This window comes from Camarhynchus parvulus, chromosome 5, assembly GCF_901933205.1.
Source record: "Camarhynchus parvulus chromosome 5, STF_HiC, whole genome shotgun sequence".
NCBI classification, from domain to species: Eukaryota; Metazoa; Chordata; class Aves; order Passeriformes; family Thraupidae; genus Camarhynchus; species Camarhynchus parvulus.
The window spans coordinates 23,197,498-23,217,267 of NC_044575.1; the positions used below are offsets into that span (position 1 = coordinate 23,197,498).

A 19,770-nucleotide genomic window follows, 5' to 3' on the forward strand; every position below is an offset into this window, starting at 1 on the left:
AATAGTAACTTCCAATCTGTTTCATAGAGTCTGACTATTGTACGTGTTAGTTTACATTCGTCTGTTAAGAGCATTTTTCCGGTATCCCACACCTCTCTAAGCTAAATTATGGAGATTTTAATTCTGGGCCGGGGCGCTGCCCCGCAGTTCTCGGGCATCGACTGCTCTCGCCTGCCCTCCGTCGCCCCCGGCGGCGGTGGAAGTCCTCGTCGGTCGGCTGGCGCTGCCTGGCGGCGTTCTAGCCTCGGCTGCTCGGGCCTTGCTCCCGCGCTCGGCGCCGCCGCCGTTGGGCCCCGCTCGGCGCTCGGCTGGCCCGCCTGGCCGGAGCTCGGCGCGGCGGCGGCGACGACCGACCCCGGGGCCGCTCCGCCCGCCCGGCCCGGCCCCGCTCCGGCCCCGCCGCTGCAGGTACGCTCCGGGCCTACGCGCGCCGCCGGCCCCGCGCCGAGGCCGCGCTGCCGCTCTCGGGCGGGCGCGGCCGGCCCCGCGGCGGCACCCCGGAAGGCGGCGGTACCGATCCGTGTGAGGCCGCGGCCGGTGGAACGCGGTCGGGAGGGAGTCGGGGAGTCGCTGCCGGGGGCTCTGTACGGGAGTTCCGGGCTCGCGGCCTTATGCTGGGGGGAGCGGGGAGGCCGGCGCGCTGCCCCTGGCCGGGCGCCGCGGCGGGAGGGCGAAACCCGCGGCGCTGCCTCCCGCCGGCCGGCGGGGACGGGAGCCCCGGGGAGAGCGGCCCCGGTCCCGGCGAGTAGCCCGTGCCCCGCTGCCGCCCTCTTGAGCGTGCCTCAGCCGGATTTTCTGTCCCAGCTCGGGTGCCTGGTGCTTCGCCGTCCGTCGCCCCGCTCGCTGTCCCCGCGGCACCGGCCGGGGCCCGTGGTCCGGGTTCGGTCCAGTTGCGTTCTAGGGCTGTTGCTTCGAGATGTGTTTTATCGTTGTTGGTGTTTTCCGGCCTTACCCAAATAAAATGTGCGGCAAGCGTTGTCTGCTCTATCTCTCCTGTTTTTCATCGTGTGTTGCAGAACGCTTGTGAAAGTAGTGTTTGGCATAAAATGCATTCAGGTGTGCCTCTGGTTACGCCTTGTCTTGTGAGGAAACGAACCCAGCTAATTCACCGGCTATGGGAACGTTTTTGTTGTCATCTCCCATATTTTTCCTGACAACACGTACATTTCTGTAGTGTTCTTGTAGTGGTTTTTTTTTATTACTTGTGATCCTCTCAATACCATGCGTTCAGCTGCCTTTAGAAAGCAATTTTTCCTGTACTTAATCAGTGTTTCGTCTTCAAGAGATCCTGTAGGTGGTTATGAGTAGCTTTTCTCACTACACACTTTTGAGTATTGTTCTGTGGTGATAGACAGATTTGTTATCTAGATGCAAGCCTGTCTTCATGAAGATAGGTTGTATGCATGTGAAGTCTGTAAATATGGTCAGTGCTCAGTGCTGCTCTGTTTTCTCCTCTGTATGAAGTGCTCTTTGGTCTTTATTTAAAAACCCAGTGTGTTTTTCTATATTTTTCCTTGTTTACCGCTCCACCCAGCTTGGTGTCCTCTGCAAATGTCATCTGGCTTCTTTGCCTTTGCCACTCCCATCCTCTTTCAAATTGCTGATGGGAATGTTAAAAAGGGACCTAAGAATGACCTGCTGGTAGTGTGCACTTATTGCCAGTCCATTACCGGTCTCTTAAGTTTGTTGTTGGGTCAGTTTTCAAAATGTAGTATGAGGTTAAATCCATGCAGATTTGAATGCTTTATGGGTGATGGAGGCAACAGGACCTGAAATTCTCAGCTAAATTTAAAACCCTTTCTTGTGTTCTGAAGGACTGTTGTAATGCACTTCCTAACATTCATAAATCTTCAGTGAAGCTTGTGTGCCAGTTCTGGAGTCCACAACTGGTGCTTCTCTGGGTAATTTTGTTTAAAAAAATTGGTCCATTTCTATTTTGATGGTCACAAATAAGTATGGGTTTTTTGTGGCAGTGTGGCTCTTAATGAGTAGGGCTGTCCACTAGCATTTATATTTTTCCTGATGCTTGGAATGAAGAATGTATTTGGATCCAAATGTTTGGACATGCCTTTTCAGATTGAGTTGCTGGGAGTTTCTGACGAATGTTTACTTTGCTGACAGCTTCTTCTCAGTTTTCTTTCTTTTGCCCTTTTCTGAGTCATAACTGACCCTCTGGATTCTTGTTTGGTGGTTTCCTACTTTTCCATTTTCTGAGCAGCACTTCTAACTTTTATGCAGCTGTAACAACCAGTTCTAAAGTAGGCAAGCAATGATCCAGTCTGCTGCTATCCCTCTGCCAGAAGTTTGGCATTTGAATAATGATTTTTTTAAAAAACTTCTGTAAAGAAACTCTAGTACTAATCTTTTATGCCATGGTTAGCAAACTGACAGAACTCATGGGTCTTGCAGAGTTGATGTTGATGTGAGTATTTACTACTAATGCAAACAGCACTAAGGTACTTTTTTTCCCCTCTTGGGTTTCTGGGAGCCTGATACAGGGCATAGTATATGATAATAGTTACCTTGTGTGTTTTTGTGTTAGTAGCCCTGTGCTATCCTAGCAAGGAGGGTAATAGAAACAAAATATTAGTAAGGTAAGGACAGAAGAATTTTGATTTGCAAAAGTGAATGATGATGTTAGATGCAGTGGAAGAGGATTAATATTAGAAATATCTTACTGGAAGGTTATTGCAGGATATAGTAGTAGCCTAATGAAATACCCATTGATTGGGTTGCTTGAATCAAGAGGAGACCTGCTTTCCTCTACAAGAGGAAGCAGTACTTGTCTGCATCTCAGGACTTACTTGGTTGTTAGGAATTCTGACTGGGATTGTTGTCTGGTAGCTGCTTGTTGCCTCCAGTTTTTGTAAGCTGTTTGTTGAAGGGGATGATGAGGTGTCAGGCTGGAGTGTGGAGAGCATCATCTTAATCCATGTGCTCACTCAGCTCCACTCCCCATGCTCTCAGTGAGGGGTTTTGGGTTGTCCTTGCAGAGTGATTCCTGCTTCCTTCTTCCTGGTATGTGTTACTAATTCTTCACCTTGGGCAGTGCAGAATTGCTGAGAGGAGTCTCTGACTCATGTTTTGGACAATTTTCCCCCTCCCTTTATATTTCTCCTGCAGACTCAGTCTGAGGCCAAGAAGGGCAAGAGTGTCAAGAATTGGCTATGTTTCTTTGTTCAGAATCTAAATCTTCATTGTCTCCCACCTCTTCTATAATTCTGATGCATCTTTGTGTGAAGACTTCAGCTTCTGTGTGGATAATTTTTGCTTTTTGTCTTGTTACTGTATTTCCATGTGAACAAGAAATTATATGACCTATATTTTCTAAAACATGTTCTTGGTTCCAGATGCTTTTTCTTTATTACTTGGATAAGGTGCATGTGCCTTAAGTGCAGCCTTGAATGCATAAAACACTTTGTCTTCACCTTGCGGGTATGTGATGCTGGTTCTGCTGCTCTGTAGTGTTGACAATCCCACATTACTATGGAATGTGTGATGTCACTTGGGCCACTTGGCTGTGGCCCTTGAGCTTGAAGAACCTTGATGTGACTGTTAATGTAAATAATGGAATTTTGAATTGAGAATTCCTTTGTCTTCCTGTCTAAATGAGAATAGTTTTTTAGGGGGTTAATCTGAATTCTGTATTGCTCTGTCTCTATTGCTCTGGTTTATCTTCTCTCTGTCCTTATTTCCTCCTGTGTATAGTACTTAACAAAAGATGCTATGGTTTGAGTGTGGAATTGTGGAAACCAACTGTTAATCTTCCAGATCTCAGTTCTTCTGTTTGACTTACCTTACAGCTTTGCGAAATCATATTTATTCTCTTCCTATCTTCTGGATTGAAACTAATATATCTCTTCTCAAGAATTCATTAAGTTTATGTGGAAGTTGTAATAATAGTTATGAAAGTGCTCCATATTCTCTTTCGTAAATGAAACTGTCAGACTCCAGACATGGGTGATCACTTACATTTTTTATTATTATTACTTCCCTTTTTATATTTACTCTTCATTTTCTGACCTTTAGGAGTTGAGATCTGCAAGTTTCTCTTCCATGTCTTCATCATTTTGCTGTAAATAGCCAGAATTTTAATGTACTTCTTTTGTCTAAAAAGTTCTTTTATGTGTATTTAGCTCATTTAATTCAGACTGGGAAGACAAATTAAGATTCTAATGGCAATTAGTTACTTGTTGCAGTCATACAGGATCTTGAAATGACAAAGTACTATTGACATCTTTGTAATGTAATTTAATTTCCTGAGCTGTTTGCAGTTGCAGTTTAAAACACAGCATTGAATTTTTCAATCATGAAGCACTAAGACAAGTTATTTTTCTTTAGGAATCCTGTTTTATGTGTCAACACTTATTGCAGTGAGTGCAATTTAGAGCAGTGTGTCTACTGCATCTACAGAAAATGTGCTTTTGAATTACTTTCCATCTCTCTCTGGCTTTAATCAAGGCAGAACTTCAGCTTACACTATAATACTTTGGGGAGTATTTAAAAGCTTGGAAGAGTAAAACTGGGTCCGTATAATGGAAGTGCCTTCATGGTATTAGTTTTGGGTTCTCTTGGATAGTTGCATCATAAACTTTCTTTCACTTCTCCTGACTGTTTTTTGTTCTCCATGTTTAGGGGCACTAACTTGAAGACTGACTCTTGTTCTAATTAAATTCTTAAATTCAGCAGCTTTTTTTGTTTTTTGAAGCATAATCAAGCACACAAGTAGAAACAGAAAAAACAATGGGTTGGAGTTTAGGGGTTTTTTTTGTTTTGATTAATCATGCTTAAGATAGTTGTTGTTACCCATCCATAGACTGTTTTTGTTTGTGGGTTAATCTTGTTTAAAGATTCTAGTCCAATGTAACTTTATTTTAAATTTTTGTTCATTTAGATATTACTACAAGGTGTCTTGGAGTTTGCTCTATGCAAAATGTTTTCTGGTGTTTGGGATTGGGTTTTCTGTTTGTTTTGTTTTTTGTTTGTTTTCGTTTTATTTATTTGTTTTTAACCCAAGAAGAGTTAATACGTCTATAAACAGTCTCAAGGTTCATCTGGAGGTACCACAAATGGAGTTAAGGAAGACAAATCAAATGTTGTTTGAAGTAAATTTAGACATATATAGCTAATCAGATATGTTGCCAGAAATTCATATGGCCCTGTCTTTTAAGAATGAACATAGTCCTATTCTTCCAATACTTGCATTTTGACCCATGCTACTATTTGGGATATGAGTCATATCACCTATTTTTACTGATTTTGTTGTTGTTACAGCATTGTTCAAATGCCAGTGCTACTGGTAAACTAGGATTTACCAAACTAGGACTCCTTGAGTTGTCTTGTTTGTTAAGCTGAGTTGATGCAATGCAAAGAGGGCAAATCAGCTTTTTAGTTTTGGTTTTACATAAACATTTTTTTAAGTTTTCTCAGTTTTTCGGGCAGAGACACAAAAAGGGTTAGTGGCAATGGCATGACATTTGATATGGATTGAATCAGTATTTTTAATAAAACTGCAGGTATAAGTCAGGTCTTCTATCTGGTGTAGTGTTTGTTGGGCTTCTTACATGATACAGTTTCATGCAATTTAGGAAAGTGATGGCCTCAAAATCTCCACATTGCAGAAGTCAGGGAAACACAGATTGCAAACAAGGAAGGGAACTAGAAAGTCCCTGGAGCTGTGTGATTGCTTCTTTATATTCCAAATGATGTTCTAGGCATCTGGTTTGTTCTTGGAGATCTCCTGTCTGGGTGTCAGAAGCAGATTTTATTGTTTTATCAATGAAGTGCCTGCAAAAGGAGGGGCTGTGTAGTTCATAGTCTTTGGCAAGATGATATTTGCTGTTTTCAGTGGGCACTTTTTGCTCTTTTGAACTTCTGAAGAGCACAAGGGGTCTTGGTAAGGCAGTTTGCTTTAAAATTAAGCTGTGTAAAATACAAGGGGAACTGACTTGAAGAAAATCCTCAGAGGAAATAGCCTGTCTTGTGACTGTAGCCTTCATTAGGATCACTGTCAGCAAAGATAAAGCATTTGGGCTGTAGTGCTGCATACACTCTTTTCATGCCTGTCTGATGATCTGATTGGTCTTGGAGAACTCACCCACATGTGCAATAGTGGGAATGCTAAATTATTGCTAGTATTTATTAAATGAAAGTTAAAAATACTAACATTTATTAAATGCAATAAACAATTCTCTTGAAATTTTTAGTATGTTGCTGGTGTTAAAGCCTGAGATGCTGCACTTAATTTGGAATAACTGCAGTGGCATTGTTAGGGCTGGACACGCTTCTTCAGAGCAGATATTTTGAAAACAGAAGTGACTCTGGCTTACAAGATAGGTAGGCACCTGGCCAGAACTGGGGGAGTTGAGTGTAATAATTTGTTTCCTCTTCTTTTCTAGAGACAAGTTGGCTTGTGGTTTTGCAGGACAGTGATATGCCTCATTGTTCACCACAGTTTTGCTTTTGTTGTGTTTTGAGTCCTTTTTTTTCCCCATGCATGTCGTTTTAATACAAAGTATACAGCCCTGGCCCATCAGCTGTGTGTGGATCAGGGCTCTTTTACAGTCAATACATTATGGAAGTCTTACAACTGACAAAGGAACTTGGAGACCAAAACTACTGGCATGTGCTTTTTTCCCCCCTGGTCTCTTAGAGGGAGTCTTATAAATGCATTCTCTCTGTGGAACCCAGATTGCAAAGTCAGTGACAGCTTTAATATTTCATTTCATATTGCCTCTTTCTTCATCAATCACATGAGGTCTCTTTGGGCAGCAAAATTATCTGAAATTATTTGGACATTTGTTTCTTCTGGATAGATCTCCCGTTGTAAATATCATTTACTGATTGCAGCTTTTTTTCCCCCTTTTTAAGCACTGATATAGCTGTTTACACTGACTCTGTGCACATGCATTAGGAAAGGCTTTTAGTGTTGGGCTCAGCACACAACCACAAAATTCTTTGCAGTGGTAATAGATTAGTCTGAGAGCTGAAGGCCACATGAAATAACAATTTTCCCCCATGAAGAGTGGAATAACTTGAAGGTAGTATTGCAATATTCGTCTTTGTATCAAAGCCAGCTGTGCTCCCAGCATGGTGGTACCAGAATAAAATTAATATCAACAAAGATGGGGAAGGGGCACATTAGGAAATGGAACAGTCATCTCTTTAAAGTGCTGAAGTTTTGAACTGGAATGGTGAGCCATTGCATAATGCATTAAATATTTTGACATCCTTTTTATGTGGTAAATTGAATGTGCTTCTTTTTATTCCTCTTCTCTCCCTACCTTTCTGTCAGTGTTTTCAGGGGGTCATGTACCACTACAAAGTATTACCAATTTGCTGCTTCACTTTGGTTTTTTAGAGCTTCAGCATCTGTAAAAGTGACAATTACAAGTAAGCCTGCATTACTCTAATGCTGGGAATTCTTCAGGCTTCTTCAAGGATGGCTGGTACAGAGCAAGTAAAAGGCTTGGGTTCGGGCTATGTAATGCTCTTTCCAAAACTGTAAACAGCCCAGCATGTTGTCCTGAAATGCCCTGAAGGGAAAAAACTCTTAAGGAAAGGAAGATGCTGATCATAGAAAAATTTCTTGATTCTCCATTTTCAGAATTTTTTGTGGTCATCTGCATCACATTCAGGGCATCAGCTAATCTTGCAGTTGTTGGACACTTTTGGTCATCCTGATTAAACCAACCATCCAAATCTCCCTCCCTCCCCCCAAAAACAAGTAAACAAAACTAAACAAACTCAAGAACAAGAAGAGAACACAACAATCCCAATCCCTCTTTAGGAGGTCAGCTGTTTATCACTTATGATAGTTGTGGGTATTTGTAATAGACACTGCTACTGAATCAGTCCACCACTCGCCTCAACAGGTTTGATCCAGTGAGCTGCAAGTTTTATTTATGCTGTGTCCCAAGAAGTATTTTCAAACCCTCTGCATTTAATTTCGATTTTGTTAGTCAGATGGCTAACGAGTGGCTGTAAATACAGTTGGTACTTCAATGGTTTTTCTGCTAATGGTATTTAATAGCATGCTGTCATTATTCAGCTTATATTTGAGCAAAATGTTCGGAGTTGGTGGGTATCTTTACTAAGTTAGAGAAAAAACTGGCTTCTTTAACACCCTCACAAAAAACCCCTACACAAACAAAAAAACTAAAGGAAAAACAAAAAACAAAAACTCCACACCAAAACAAACTGAAGCTGAACACATAATCCAATAGAAAGGTTAAACTCTTCCTGCTAAAATGAGCAAAGATAATAGCAGTGTTCACTGCATTGCCAGTGCTACACTACGTCTGTTTCTGCGTTTGAAGGCTCTGAGTTTCTTTGCCTTCTGAAATGTTGCTGAATGTGTCACCTGGTAGAGAAGCAGTTACTATGTTCAGGCTAACTCAGAGAAAAGATAAAGTTTGGCCCCTGAAGGATCCGAGGTAACACTGGAATCTCAGCATTACTCAAGAAGGATACATTTGGTGTTTTCTGAAGAGATCCTAGCATTTAAAAATGTTGAGCAGGTTAACAGGGTACTGTGAAGGCATTAGAGCCCTGGGTGTTTCCTTTGTTTACTTTTAAAATGGGATAAAGACATGAGTCAGAAGAAGCTGAAAAAACAAGGTACAGTCCCTGAGGAAAAAATGTGAAGTTAAATGCTCAGGCTCACATATGAAGTGTTTGGTATAGGCAGATTAGTTGAATAAATTAGGACACATGCAGAGATTTAGGTAAGCTGTCTTAAGGTATGTGCTTGGTTTTATATAGTGGAGATGACTTGGTCCTTCAGTAAGGTGAATACTAGAATTTCACTGACTGCAGTTGTAGGAGTTATCTCCCCATTTATTTTACAATATGTAAGCTTGTCCATGGCATAAATAAAGTCGCTTGTTAAACCTCTTGTTTTCCTTGTTGCAATTGTACTTTAGGGAACATTAGTTCTGATAGGACTGAAATGTTGCTAGGTTGTCAGAGCTTGTTCTTTCTCATGAGTGATTGTTATCCTGCTTGTACATTACCATGATCTCAAGTTATTTATGTGGTTTGTCCTTCACAGCTATTGACAGGCTGTTCCAAAGTTTAAATCTTTTTGAACTTCCAATTTATTCCAGCTGCAGGACCAGTCTTCCATTAGTGTCCTGTTTATATGTTTATTCTTGGGTCATTGCAGTCCAAATTCCTTGAATACACCCATATAAAATATTCAGCTACTGTTTTCTTAATTTTACTAGATTAAGAGTTAAACTAGATGTACAGTTTCCTCCTGTAAAGCAGACTTTTTGTTGCCTGATATTGTTCTGTTCTTCTCCTCCATTCTGCTCACCATCTGAATCTTGTAACTTCTGGACAGGGGTGCCTGGGGGCTGTTTGCAGAATCCAGATCAGGATTTATCAGCATTTAGCTAAAGAAGATTTTTAGTATAGGGATTCCTGTATTATATTGTGCTTTTGGATGTATCTGTTCCAGTTATCCTTCTAGCTTTTTTGGATATGGGCTTTTTTTAATCTGTACAGTTATTTTTAAGAACTCTCATGCAATATGATATCTTTCGTTTTTGTGTTGCTTTCCAGTAAGGCTTTGATTTTGTAGAATAATTCCTACCTAATGTTTGGCTAACTTTCACAGATTTTCAAAAGAAGGCTTATTGTGTATCATGGAGTTCAGCTTCTCTAAAATTCATTGTCCCCATGCTGTTCACATTAAGCATCAGGGAATTTCCAGCTAGCTCAAAATTCACTGTGGAGAATTTATTGTCTAGGAAGGTGGATGCCTTTACTTGTTAATTACTTCAGTACTCTTTATTTTACTTCTACAAATAAAAACTGGTGTGCTTTTTTGGAACTAATTTTCCTGGCTTATCTTTAGACAGCTCCTCTCTATAAGCTGCAGCTGTCGTAAATGATCTGTTCAGGAGAGTTTTTTTATGGAAAGTGGGAGGAAACAAAATATTGCTACTGACCATTCTGAGTTCTGTCATTTAACAATTTGTCTCTTGTGCACATGAGCCTTTTTTCTTCTTTATGTGTTGTTTTTTTTTTTTTTTTTTTTTTTTTTTTTTTAGTTTTACTTTTGGGTTTTTTTTGTGTTATTGTTTTTTGTTTTTTAAAATGGCTATTTCCTTCTCTATTGAATATTGATGGTTTTGTTCAGTGTAACATGAACTGAGCAGGGTTTGTCTTTAGATCTTCATGTTATCAACAGATGGCAGAGTAGTATGCACACTCTGCTGGGATCAGAAGGTAGCATTACAGCAGAGTTTCTTGGTTTATCTGTTCTAAAAAACTTTTCTGGAGAGCCTTTTGTGGTACTCCATAATATGACACCACTGAAAAGCTGTGTGACTTGGTTGTTATTAGAGTCACTATATTATTTATTTATTTTCTTTATTTAGCTTTTTTTTTTTTTTTAAGACAGTGGATATTAAAGCTTTCCTTTGCAGGTCAAAGTGTTCCAAAAGCATTATTCTTTGCCAGTGTGCATTACTTGGGTGAACTGCTGTTCTAAGAGTAATGCAGATTGAAGGGTGATGTGCAGGCAATGGAATAATCGTGGTGGAGCTGCCCCATACATCATTGTTTTAATATTTTTAAACTGTTGATGGAGTTGGAAATAATTTGGATTTGAGGTCTATCAGTTGTCTGACCTTTAGAGTCAGACCTGTTACTGAAATTTGAGTAGTTCCTGGAAGATTCTTGTGTCATATTGTCAGTATTGGTAAAACTGTTCCTCTGGCTTTCAGACACCCTTCCCAGATAGGACCTAAATCTTCAACGTGTAAAGACTGCATCTTCATAAATCTTTTTTCCCTTATTATATACAGCAAGAGATGAAGGGAAGGAGAAGAATTTGAAGGGAAGTTTTTAATTCTCCATATGTGTAGTGGGGCTAGGGCACGTGTACGAGGGAAGAACTGGATGCTTTTGAAGTAATCTTTGGCTGCAGAAATGTCAAAGTGGGGCCTTGATTATGGAAGCAGGTAGCAAAGGCTGTGTAGGAAGAAAGATTTGTCTCTCAAATCTAGTATTTTTGGGATTTAAAGCTTTTACTTCATCTGGGTAATTGAGGTAGAAGCTGCCTTCCTTATCAGTCTCTTATCTTTTTAGGTTTCCATGAAGATAAACAACTGAAATGTGGATAGCTTATTTGTAGCTTGGTGGTGGTTGTCATCTGGAACGTGCTGGTATCTCCTCTCAGTAGCAGGCGTGGTGTTGGCAGCTGAGAGCCATGAAGGTTGTCCCAGAGAAGAATGCTGTCCGCATCCTTTGGGGTAGGGAACGGGGCACCCAAGCCTTGGGTGCTCAACGACTTCTCCAGGAGCTGGTGGAGGATAAAACTCGATGGATGAAATGGGAGGGCAAGGTAAGGTTGTGGGATAGAGCTGCATAGCTTGATCTTGGAATGGGGGAAGGGAGGCAGGGATTTGAAATAAATTGTCTTGTGATTATACCTTTGATGTGTTACACTTGATATGCTCTCTGGCTCTGTTCAGTTCCTGCAGTGATATGATACTAGATATGTTCCTGCAGCGGGTTCCCCTTGTTGTCTGTGTGGCTTACAGTTAAAGTATTATCATATGACTCTTGCAACACTTCCTGCTTTGTTGGCTTTTTCAGAAAGTTGAGTTACCAGACAGTCCACGCTCCACCTTCTTGCTGGCGTTTAGTCCAGACAGGTAATTAACTCCTAGTTCGTTCCCTATTTCAGCAGTCTCCCTACACTTAGAAAAGTGATGGAGGCTTGTGCCCATTGAGTTGTCCTTTCCTGAACAGCCAGATGAAACTTCTGGTTCCTGACATGCATGGATGGAATGTGTGCACCTTCCTAATCTCACAGCTTCGAGCATAGTTGGTGTTTAATTTCTGAGGTACCCAGGTGATACGAAATTGTAAGGAAAAAGGATCTGTGCAGGCACCGTGGGATTTCATAAGAAACTAAAGGGAGTAAAGGATATTTTAATACAACATGCCCAAATGATGTGACACATTCACTGGGATATCTAGGAATAAAGAACAGAGCAGGATGATGTGTGTATTGGAAGCAGAAATGGAGGTGGGATCTCTCATAATATCACTTGATTTGACAGTGTGGAGAGTTGGGAATATTGATTTGCCCCAGACTGTCAGTCAGGAGTGCCTTCTGAGCTGCATGTTCACTCTGACATTCAAGGTCAAGTTTGTGCTTGCAGATTCAGATGAGCTCATGTTTGCATGGACCCTGAAATCTGGCTCAGAAAGCTTTGTGACATTGGTGCAACAGTAGCCTCTTACCCTTTGAGCTCTGTGTGGGAGAGCTGCTGGGTTAAGTGTGAACAGACCCCGTTGAGATGAAGCTAACCATGATCTAATTTTGCTGTATTCTTCTCATGCTAATGTTTGTCATACCTTCTGCATTCCCAGGACCCTAATGGCTTCCACGCATGTGAACCACAACATCTACATCACAGAGGTGAAAACGGGCAAGTGTGTTCATTCCTTGGTTGGACATCGCCGCACTCCCTGGTGTGTCACCTTCCATCCCACCATTCCAGGCCTCATTGCTTCAGGATGCCTGGATGGGGAGGTCAGAATTTGGGATTTACATGTAAGTCTTTCCTGAAACATATGTTCCTTTGATATTTGGTGGGTGGTGACTTTTTTTGGCTGAGTTTGTTTTCCAAATGTTACCTGGTAAGAGAGCTGTTTGGAAGCTTTTCTGGGACCTGTGTGTAAAAGCATAGAACAGACCATAGCCATCCTCTTCTCTCTAGAGAGGAGGTGACAGCTCCTTCATTCAGTCCTGCCAGGTAGGTCATGCTTCTCAGCAGCACCAGTTTTATTGATTGCAGTGGTACAGGTAATTCTGGAGAACACTGTGCAAAGTGCCTGTTTAGCCTTTGTGAGAGACATGCTGTTTGTTATTCCACTGAGCCTATCTGAACTGTTCATTAGAGAAGCTGCTGCTCTACCTAATTTGGTAAATGGCACAGAGACAAAACACATGGGCTTGTTTGTTTTGTTTTTAATGAAGCATTTTTACAGGCTGCTTGAGACACTTACCTACAAAAATACATCTGTGGTCATTGTTGCAAGTAGCATTACATTTTAGACATGGCACAGACCTTGTATGGCAATAGCTGTTGTTGCCGAGGGAGCGCAAGTTCACTTGCGATGCTTTAGGCGGGCTGGGAGGTATGGCAAGTACATGGAAACTTAATGATAGCAAACTTTGTGACAAACTGCTTGTGGTTCTTGACTCCTCACTCTAGGGTGGAAGTGAGAGCTGGTTCACAGATAGCAACAATGCCATTGCATCACTTGCTTTTCATCCTACGGCTCAGCTCTTGCTGATTGCCACTGCCAATGAGATACATTTCTGGGACTGGAGTCGTCGGGAGCCTTTTGCAGTGGTGAAAACAGCTAGTGAAATGGAGCGGGTCAGGTGAGCTCCTACTTCTGGGTGAAAAGAACTTGTGTGTGAAAAATGGTCAGGTTTAGAAAGTGTGTGTGAGGTTCCTCTGGGATGCTGCACCCTGTGCACTCAGGCAGTAGAGTGTTGCTTGCAGCTCGTTGATTCGGCTGGTAGAAAACCAGTTCTGTGGGCAGAAAGAAAAGCAATTGAAAGTCATAGATCAGCTTGGGTGTTCATATTTGTAATATGGCATGTGTCCATTAAATGTCCAGAATCTACTTCATGTTGAATTGTAAGCTTAGTAATTAAAACTTGTCAGCCATAAGGATGAAAAAACCCAGGAACTGCTGGAACAAAATGCTGAGCTATTACTTTAGCACACTTGTAGAGGAAACTGGATTGCTGGAAACCTAACGGCTGCTTATGAGCAATTTAAAATAAGACAAAGATGTGGCATCAAGGCACGTTAATCTCTCCCTTTGTACCAATTCCATTTTGTAATCTAAACACTTGTATTCCTTTAAAATTTCTGGCTATTTCAATTGATACAGCAGTACTTACATCCAGCTTTTAACTTCAGTGTAATGTTGCTGTGCACTATAAAATAACTGCAGTCTTCAGCTCGATAGGTACATTTTGTTCTTCTTAATGCATAAACTCTTTGATGTCCTTCATAAAAATATGGTGATAATGTAGTAATATTCTCACTGCAAACATGTCATGTGGGGTTTTCTTCCCTGCTGTGTTCAGCTTCCTGTGTCAATGTGGAATGTGAACTGATGATTGATATTCTGGCACTGCTTTTGTTTTAGGCTGGTACGGTTTGATCCCTTGGGACACTACTTGCTCACAGCGATAGTTAATCCTTCTAACCAGCAGGTAAGGGGAATGTCAGGACTTGTATTGACTGGCTAGCTAAAAGGTGCTCTATGTACTTTAGCCCTAGTCTGTTTCTAAGCAGACTTGTGTTTTTCTGAAAACCTGAAGTCTTTTTAAGCTGAGTTCTGTCTCACCTTGTTTGGTGATAAAATAACAACGTAACATGTTCTTATGTGCATGGCTAATAAAATGCTTTCCAAAGTGTGTTTGTTTTGCCCTCTCTGTCTGACTAATGGTGGGAAAAGGTCTCAGTGGTCTTGTTCTTTCAGTTCTTTCGGTTGTGATGTTCTTTTGGATTTGAAGCTATTTGAGGTATTAACAATTCTTCCCTCAGCTTTTGACCCTCAGACGCTGATACTTCTGTTTGTATGAGCAGTGTATTGTGAAAGCTCACTGGGCTGTAGGAAGAGGTTGTCTAGATCCATAAAATGAACTGAGAAATCATCTCAACTAATTTCCTCCAAGTCAAGGCCTTTAGGAAGGGATTTATCACATCCTTTCATCTGTCTGGGCTGGTAGCTGATTTCTGCTGTTTTTCTGGAAGTATAGGATTTTGCCTTGAGGTGACTGAACTTTGCCTGTTTCCTTCTGCAGAGCGATGAGGAAGTGGAAATCTCCGTGGACAGCACAGAGATGCCGCATTATCGTCAGCGCGCTATCCTTCCATCTCAGCCTGTGAGGCGCACACCCCTCCTCCACAACTTCCTGCATATGTTGTCCTCCCGCTCCTCTGGCATACAGGTGGGAGAGCAAAACAGTGTTCAAGACTCTGCTACCCCATCCCCTCCACCGCCTCCACCACCACCACCTCCGCCTCCAGCCAGTGAGAACACAAGGGCATCTGTCTATAACAGGCTCCGGGAGCGAGTCAGCTATCCCACAACAGAGTGCTGCCAGCACCTGGGGATGTTGTGCCTTTGCAGCCGATGCTCTAGTGCAAGACTTCCTTCTTCTCTCTTCCCACACCAGGAAAACGCACCCTCCACGTCTTCTGGGGCCACTGGCACTTCCTTCTCCTCTGTGCAGACAGAGCCTTATCAACCCCCAGAGCAGGCATCCGTAGCACAGGAGGAGCAGGGGATACTTAACAGGCCCTCTGCTTTCAGCACAGTTCAGAGCAGCACTGCTGGCAACACCCTGCGCAACCTTAGCCTGGGCCCCACACGGCGGTCCCTCAGCGGGTCCTTGGCAGGCCACCAGTCCCGGTACCAACAGTCTGCGAGAGAGATGGCTTCAGGCTTGGGTGGGTCTGACTGGTCCAGGACAGTGCTGAACATGAGCTCTCGGTCCGAGCTGGAAGCCATGCCTCCCCCTAGGACCAGTGCCTCCTCCGTGAGCTTGCTGTCCGTGCTCAGACAGCAGGAGGGGGGTTCCCAGGCTTCAGTCTATACCTCTGCAACGGAAGGGAGGGGCTTTCTGGCCCCAGGGGCTGAGGTGAACAGTGGTAGTAGTGCTGGCCCGAGCAATCAGGCCAGCATTCGTAATGAGCTCCAGTGTGATTTGAGGCGATTCTTCCTGGAATATGACCGGCTTCAGGAGTTAGATCAGGGGATTGGTGGGGAGCCCAGCCAGTCGCAACAGGCTCAAGAAATGCTCAACAACAACATTGAGCCTGATCGACCCGGTCCCTCCCATCAGCAGACTCCACAAAGCAGTGAAAACAATTCCAATTTGTCCCGGGGTCACCTGAACCGCTGTCGTGCTTGTCATAACCTGCTGACCTTTAACAATGACACGCTGCGCTGGGAAAGAAGCACGCCTAGCTACACACCAGGGCAGGTCCAAAGCACATTTGAGGGTGTGCCTCCAAATACCAGCCAGGTGCAGCCTGCAGAGAGAACCGAGGGCAGAGCTCCTGCCTCTAGCAGACTGCAGCTGGGCAGCTCTTCCACCCCGCAGGAGGAGAGGACCGTGGGAGTGGTCTTTAACCAGGAGACGGGGCACTGGGAAAGAGTTTACAGCCAGTCGGCTTCAAGCAGACCTGGGAATGTATCACAGGAGGCCTTAAACCAGGAAATGCCTGAGGAAAGCTCAGAGGAGGATTCACTCAGGAGGTAAGATACATGCTTGCCCTTCCTCCTCTATTTTTTCTTAAACCTTTCCCATCTAGTCTGAGGTTTTTCAACATTTTCAGAGTTAAAAACCTTTTCTCATATGGCCGTGTGCTGTTCATGTAGATGAAAGTAAAGATGTTGGTGTTGATGTGTTCATAGCTGCCATTGTCATGCTGCAGATGGGTTCTGAATATTGTAAGGGCAGACTGGACCTCTCAGTGGTAGTGCAGACAGGCAAAAGGATGGGCTATTTTAGCAGATCTCTGGGGTGAACTGTGTTCCTGGTGTTTCCGAGACCCTGCAGAAGCATGGAAACTCAGGATATGTTAATGCTGTCCTTTATTCTCCCTGTCACACACCCTGTCATCACGTGCTATGCATGGAGAATCTGCCCAGGGTTGGCATGGAAAACTGGGCATGAGTAAGTTGTTAAGGTAAAAGGGTTAACAATAGAGTTTCCTTAGAGTTGCCCAGAGGGGGAAAAAAGTCAAAGCCCTGTGTCAGTGGTTTGGGTTTGCTGCTGATAAGAGAGGTTAGTTTTGAAAGTGGCTCCTGTTGACCTGAGCTGGTTGGAGACATGCTGATCACTGAAAATTTTAGACTTTGCTGTCTTCTTTTTTAAGAAGGTGATTCTTTTTTTTGGAAGGATATTTTTCTTCTGCTTCAGATATGATACAAGAAACTGGATAAGCTAAATTGAACTTGTGTCAGGAAAGACCTGTCCTTTGTGTCAGAGTGTCTTCACTGGCTTGTGTGGATGATTCAGCTACATTGGTATTTCGAATGGGGTTTCCACACTGGGTTTCAGTTTCACATCTTCTCTGTCAAGTGGTTTGTGCTCTCACCAGAGGAAAGGTTCAGTCTTTCTGTTTCTCTGAAACAGATGCTTTGAGTGTAGAAAAGCAAAATTTCCAGGTTGCATGCAGATGTAACTAAGAAGGCTTTGTACATAGGAGTGCTTGAGGAAAGGGAATTCTTTCCTCTGTCCTGCAGATAAGCTGATTATACTGAGGCTGGAACAGTGACTGCCTTTCTTGTTGTTGTAGTTGCATAGCAAATAAGTGGTGGTGGTCATAAAATTATTAATCAGTTTCTAAATCCTTGCCCCAGTTTTTACTTTTGTTTTTTTTTAATAGTCTGCCATAATAAGACTCTCAAGCTGATTACATGGGAGCTACTTTTTGGGCCTGAACTTACCTACTGTTAATTTAAGTCAGGTATCCTCTTGTCTCCTATTAAAGGGCATAAGAGTAATAAGGAGCTGACAAATTTAGCTTTAAAATGGCACTTGAGTAAGTCTTGTGTTATCTTTCTTTTGAAATAGTGGTACATACTTATGTCATCTCCACTGTGTCTCGTTTTCTGGGATGAGTCACTGTAGTGTCAGAAATAACAGGGCAAATAACCTTCTTATTGATTGGGCACTTGGCGCGTGTTTGGACAATGAGATGTAGTGGGATATGTAGATATGATCTTTTCTGTGGTAACTATAATTTTAAAATGCCCTGAGGCATATAATTGATCCACCCCAGCCTGCAGGAGTCTAAGGAGAGTCCTATGACTAAATCTCTGGGTCACTTTGCCTGTCATCCATGGTGATTGCTGCTGTCTGCTCCAGTGGCTGTAGCATTTATGAAGGGTTACTTGCCTACCTGATCAGCCGAGCAAATACGTGCTTTTTGCTGAGGCTTCTGATTTGGAGTGGGTAGTTTGATGCATGAGCTTAATTCCAGAGGAATTCCTGTAAGATGAAACCTTTAGTGAAACCTTTCTGGCAGAGGTTGTTTCGAATCTCCCAGGGACTCTTTTGTTTTCCCGATCTCCTGCTTCTGTTATCAGGCCTTTCTAAAGAACAGGCACCGCAGGGGTTTCAGCTTCCCTTCTAACTGAAGTTAAGGTTATCTGTAGAGTTCTGAAGCAAGAAGCTGGAAGCAGTGGGCAGTCTGGTATTAAATGCTTGTGGCAATTTCCTTGAAGTAAAACTTTATTTCCTTTCTTGTTAAACACATAGGGTGGGTTTGGGGCTGGCTTTATGAAATCTTTTCCCTTAAAAGGAACCCTACATGCAGGATAGCTCTGTCCTGCAGATGTAATTTTCTGCCATTCTCAAATTAGCTGTTTATATTTTTCTTTATAGAACATGGGAGATGAGATTAGCTCAGTTGGGTTAGAGCGTGGTGCTAATAGCACCAAGGTTGTGGGTTCAATCCCCATACAGGCTGTTTACTTAAGAGTTGGGCTTGATCATCCTTGTAGTTCCCTTCCAACTCAAAATATCCTGTGAATCTATTAACAAGTCAGCAAGCACCCACTTACCTAAATTTTGCACAGAGTGAGCATCTCGTACCAAGCCTTTGTGTCTCCCAGACCTAGGGCATGCTTTCACAGTGGGAAGTGCTGAAACCAGGTCTGCACAGCAGAGTCCAAAATGTCTTTTAACCTTTGGAGCTACAGAAGCATGCAAAGATGGGATCTGAGGGTCCTGAGATATAAGCTGTGTAATGCTGAAAGTGCTGACGAAATACAAGGGGGAGGATAAACCTTCAAACCTGAGGGCAGAAGTGGTACCTGTATACACACTTCCAATTAATGTAATTTTGTGCCTATCAGAGTCTGTCTAATTCTTAGTGTTGGAATCCAAGATGTGCTCATAACCTGTTTTATAGTTCTGTTCTTCTTTGTCTCTCCATTAGATGTCCTCATTGGGCAATTGAGCTCTATATTCTAAGGTCAGCCAAAAAACATAAGATAAAAATTGTGTCTGGAAACTGTGTATGTTCTCATTCCCTGTCCATGGGCAGGATTCCTTCCGTGACATGACCTTCCTAGTAGAGAAGTAGCTTTCTGGGAAACATTGCCATTGAGGGTCAATTAAGTTAAGAGGGTAGTTTAGTGAAGGCTATTCTTTGAATTCTGTTGATGCAACTATGTCAGCTGGGTAAGGAGAGAATTCTACTCTTTCTGATGGTCCTAGGCTAATTATCTTGGAATAATCACAAAACCATTAATAAGCATGTAATGGCGCTATTCCTCACTAACAGCTCTGGCACCTCTGTTAGGAGAAGCATGTCACTAGGAGCCTCAGCAATACAAGGAATCCCATCACGTTCGGCCTGGCCTGAAAGCAGTGTGGCATTGAGCTGTGTGCTTCTTGAAGTTGTGCTGGCGAGGCATGAATTTGGGGAAAGTTTATGGTCTATGTTAAGCACAGATTCTTGAGACTGAGCTTCAGCTTTTCTGAGTTTCTCCACACTGATCTCATTAATTCAAATGTAGGGAGTTTTCCCCTGTGGATGTCTTTGCCTCACTTTTAACATCGAAGTGAAAAGAATCCCAGAAATCTCTGAAGTTGCCATGTGAAATGTGCTGCATGAAATTGGTCATAGAAGCTGTTGGAAAGATGTGGATGAAGGAAGGATAACTGAGCAACAGATGACAGCTAGTTTAATTTTT

The 19,770-nt window shown here is 42.7% G+C and overlaps 1 protein-coding gene across 2 annotated transcripts in view; it reads left to right on the forward strand.

Moving 5' to 3' along the window:
• Nucleotides 1-346: 346 nt before the first annotated feature.
• Nucleotides 347-19,770, forward strand: part of AMBRA1 (autophagy and beclin 1 regulator 1) — a 135,565-nt gene continuing 116,141 nt past the window's right edge. For both annotated transcript variants that reach the window (XM_030948594.1, XM_030948595.1), the window contains exons 1-7: nucleotides 347-408; nucleotides 11,101-11,356; nucleotides 11,611-11,669; nucleotides 12,394-12,577; nucleotides 13,242-13,414; nucleotides 14,197-14,263; nucleotides 14,858-16,317. In XM_030948594.1, coding sequence (XP_030804454.1) covers nucleotides 11,222-11,356; nucleotides 11,611-11,669; nucleotides 12,394-12,577; nucleotides 13,242-13,414; nucleotides 14,197-14,263; nucleotides 14,858-16,317 — 2,078 coding nt within the window. In that variant the 5' untranslated portion in view covers nucleotides 347-408; nucleotides 11,101-11,221. The remainder of the gene's footprint in view (nucleotides 409-11,100; nucleotides 11,357-11,610; nucleotides 11,670-12,393; nucleotides 12,578-13,241; nucleotides 13,415-14,196; nucleotides 14,264-14,857; nucleotides 16,318-19,770) is intronic.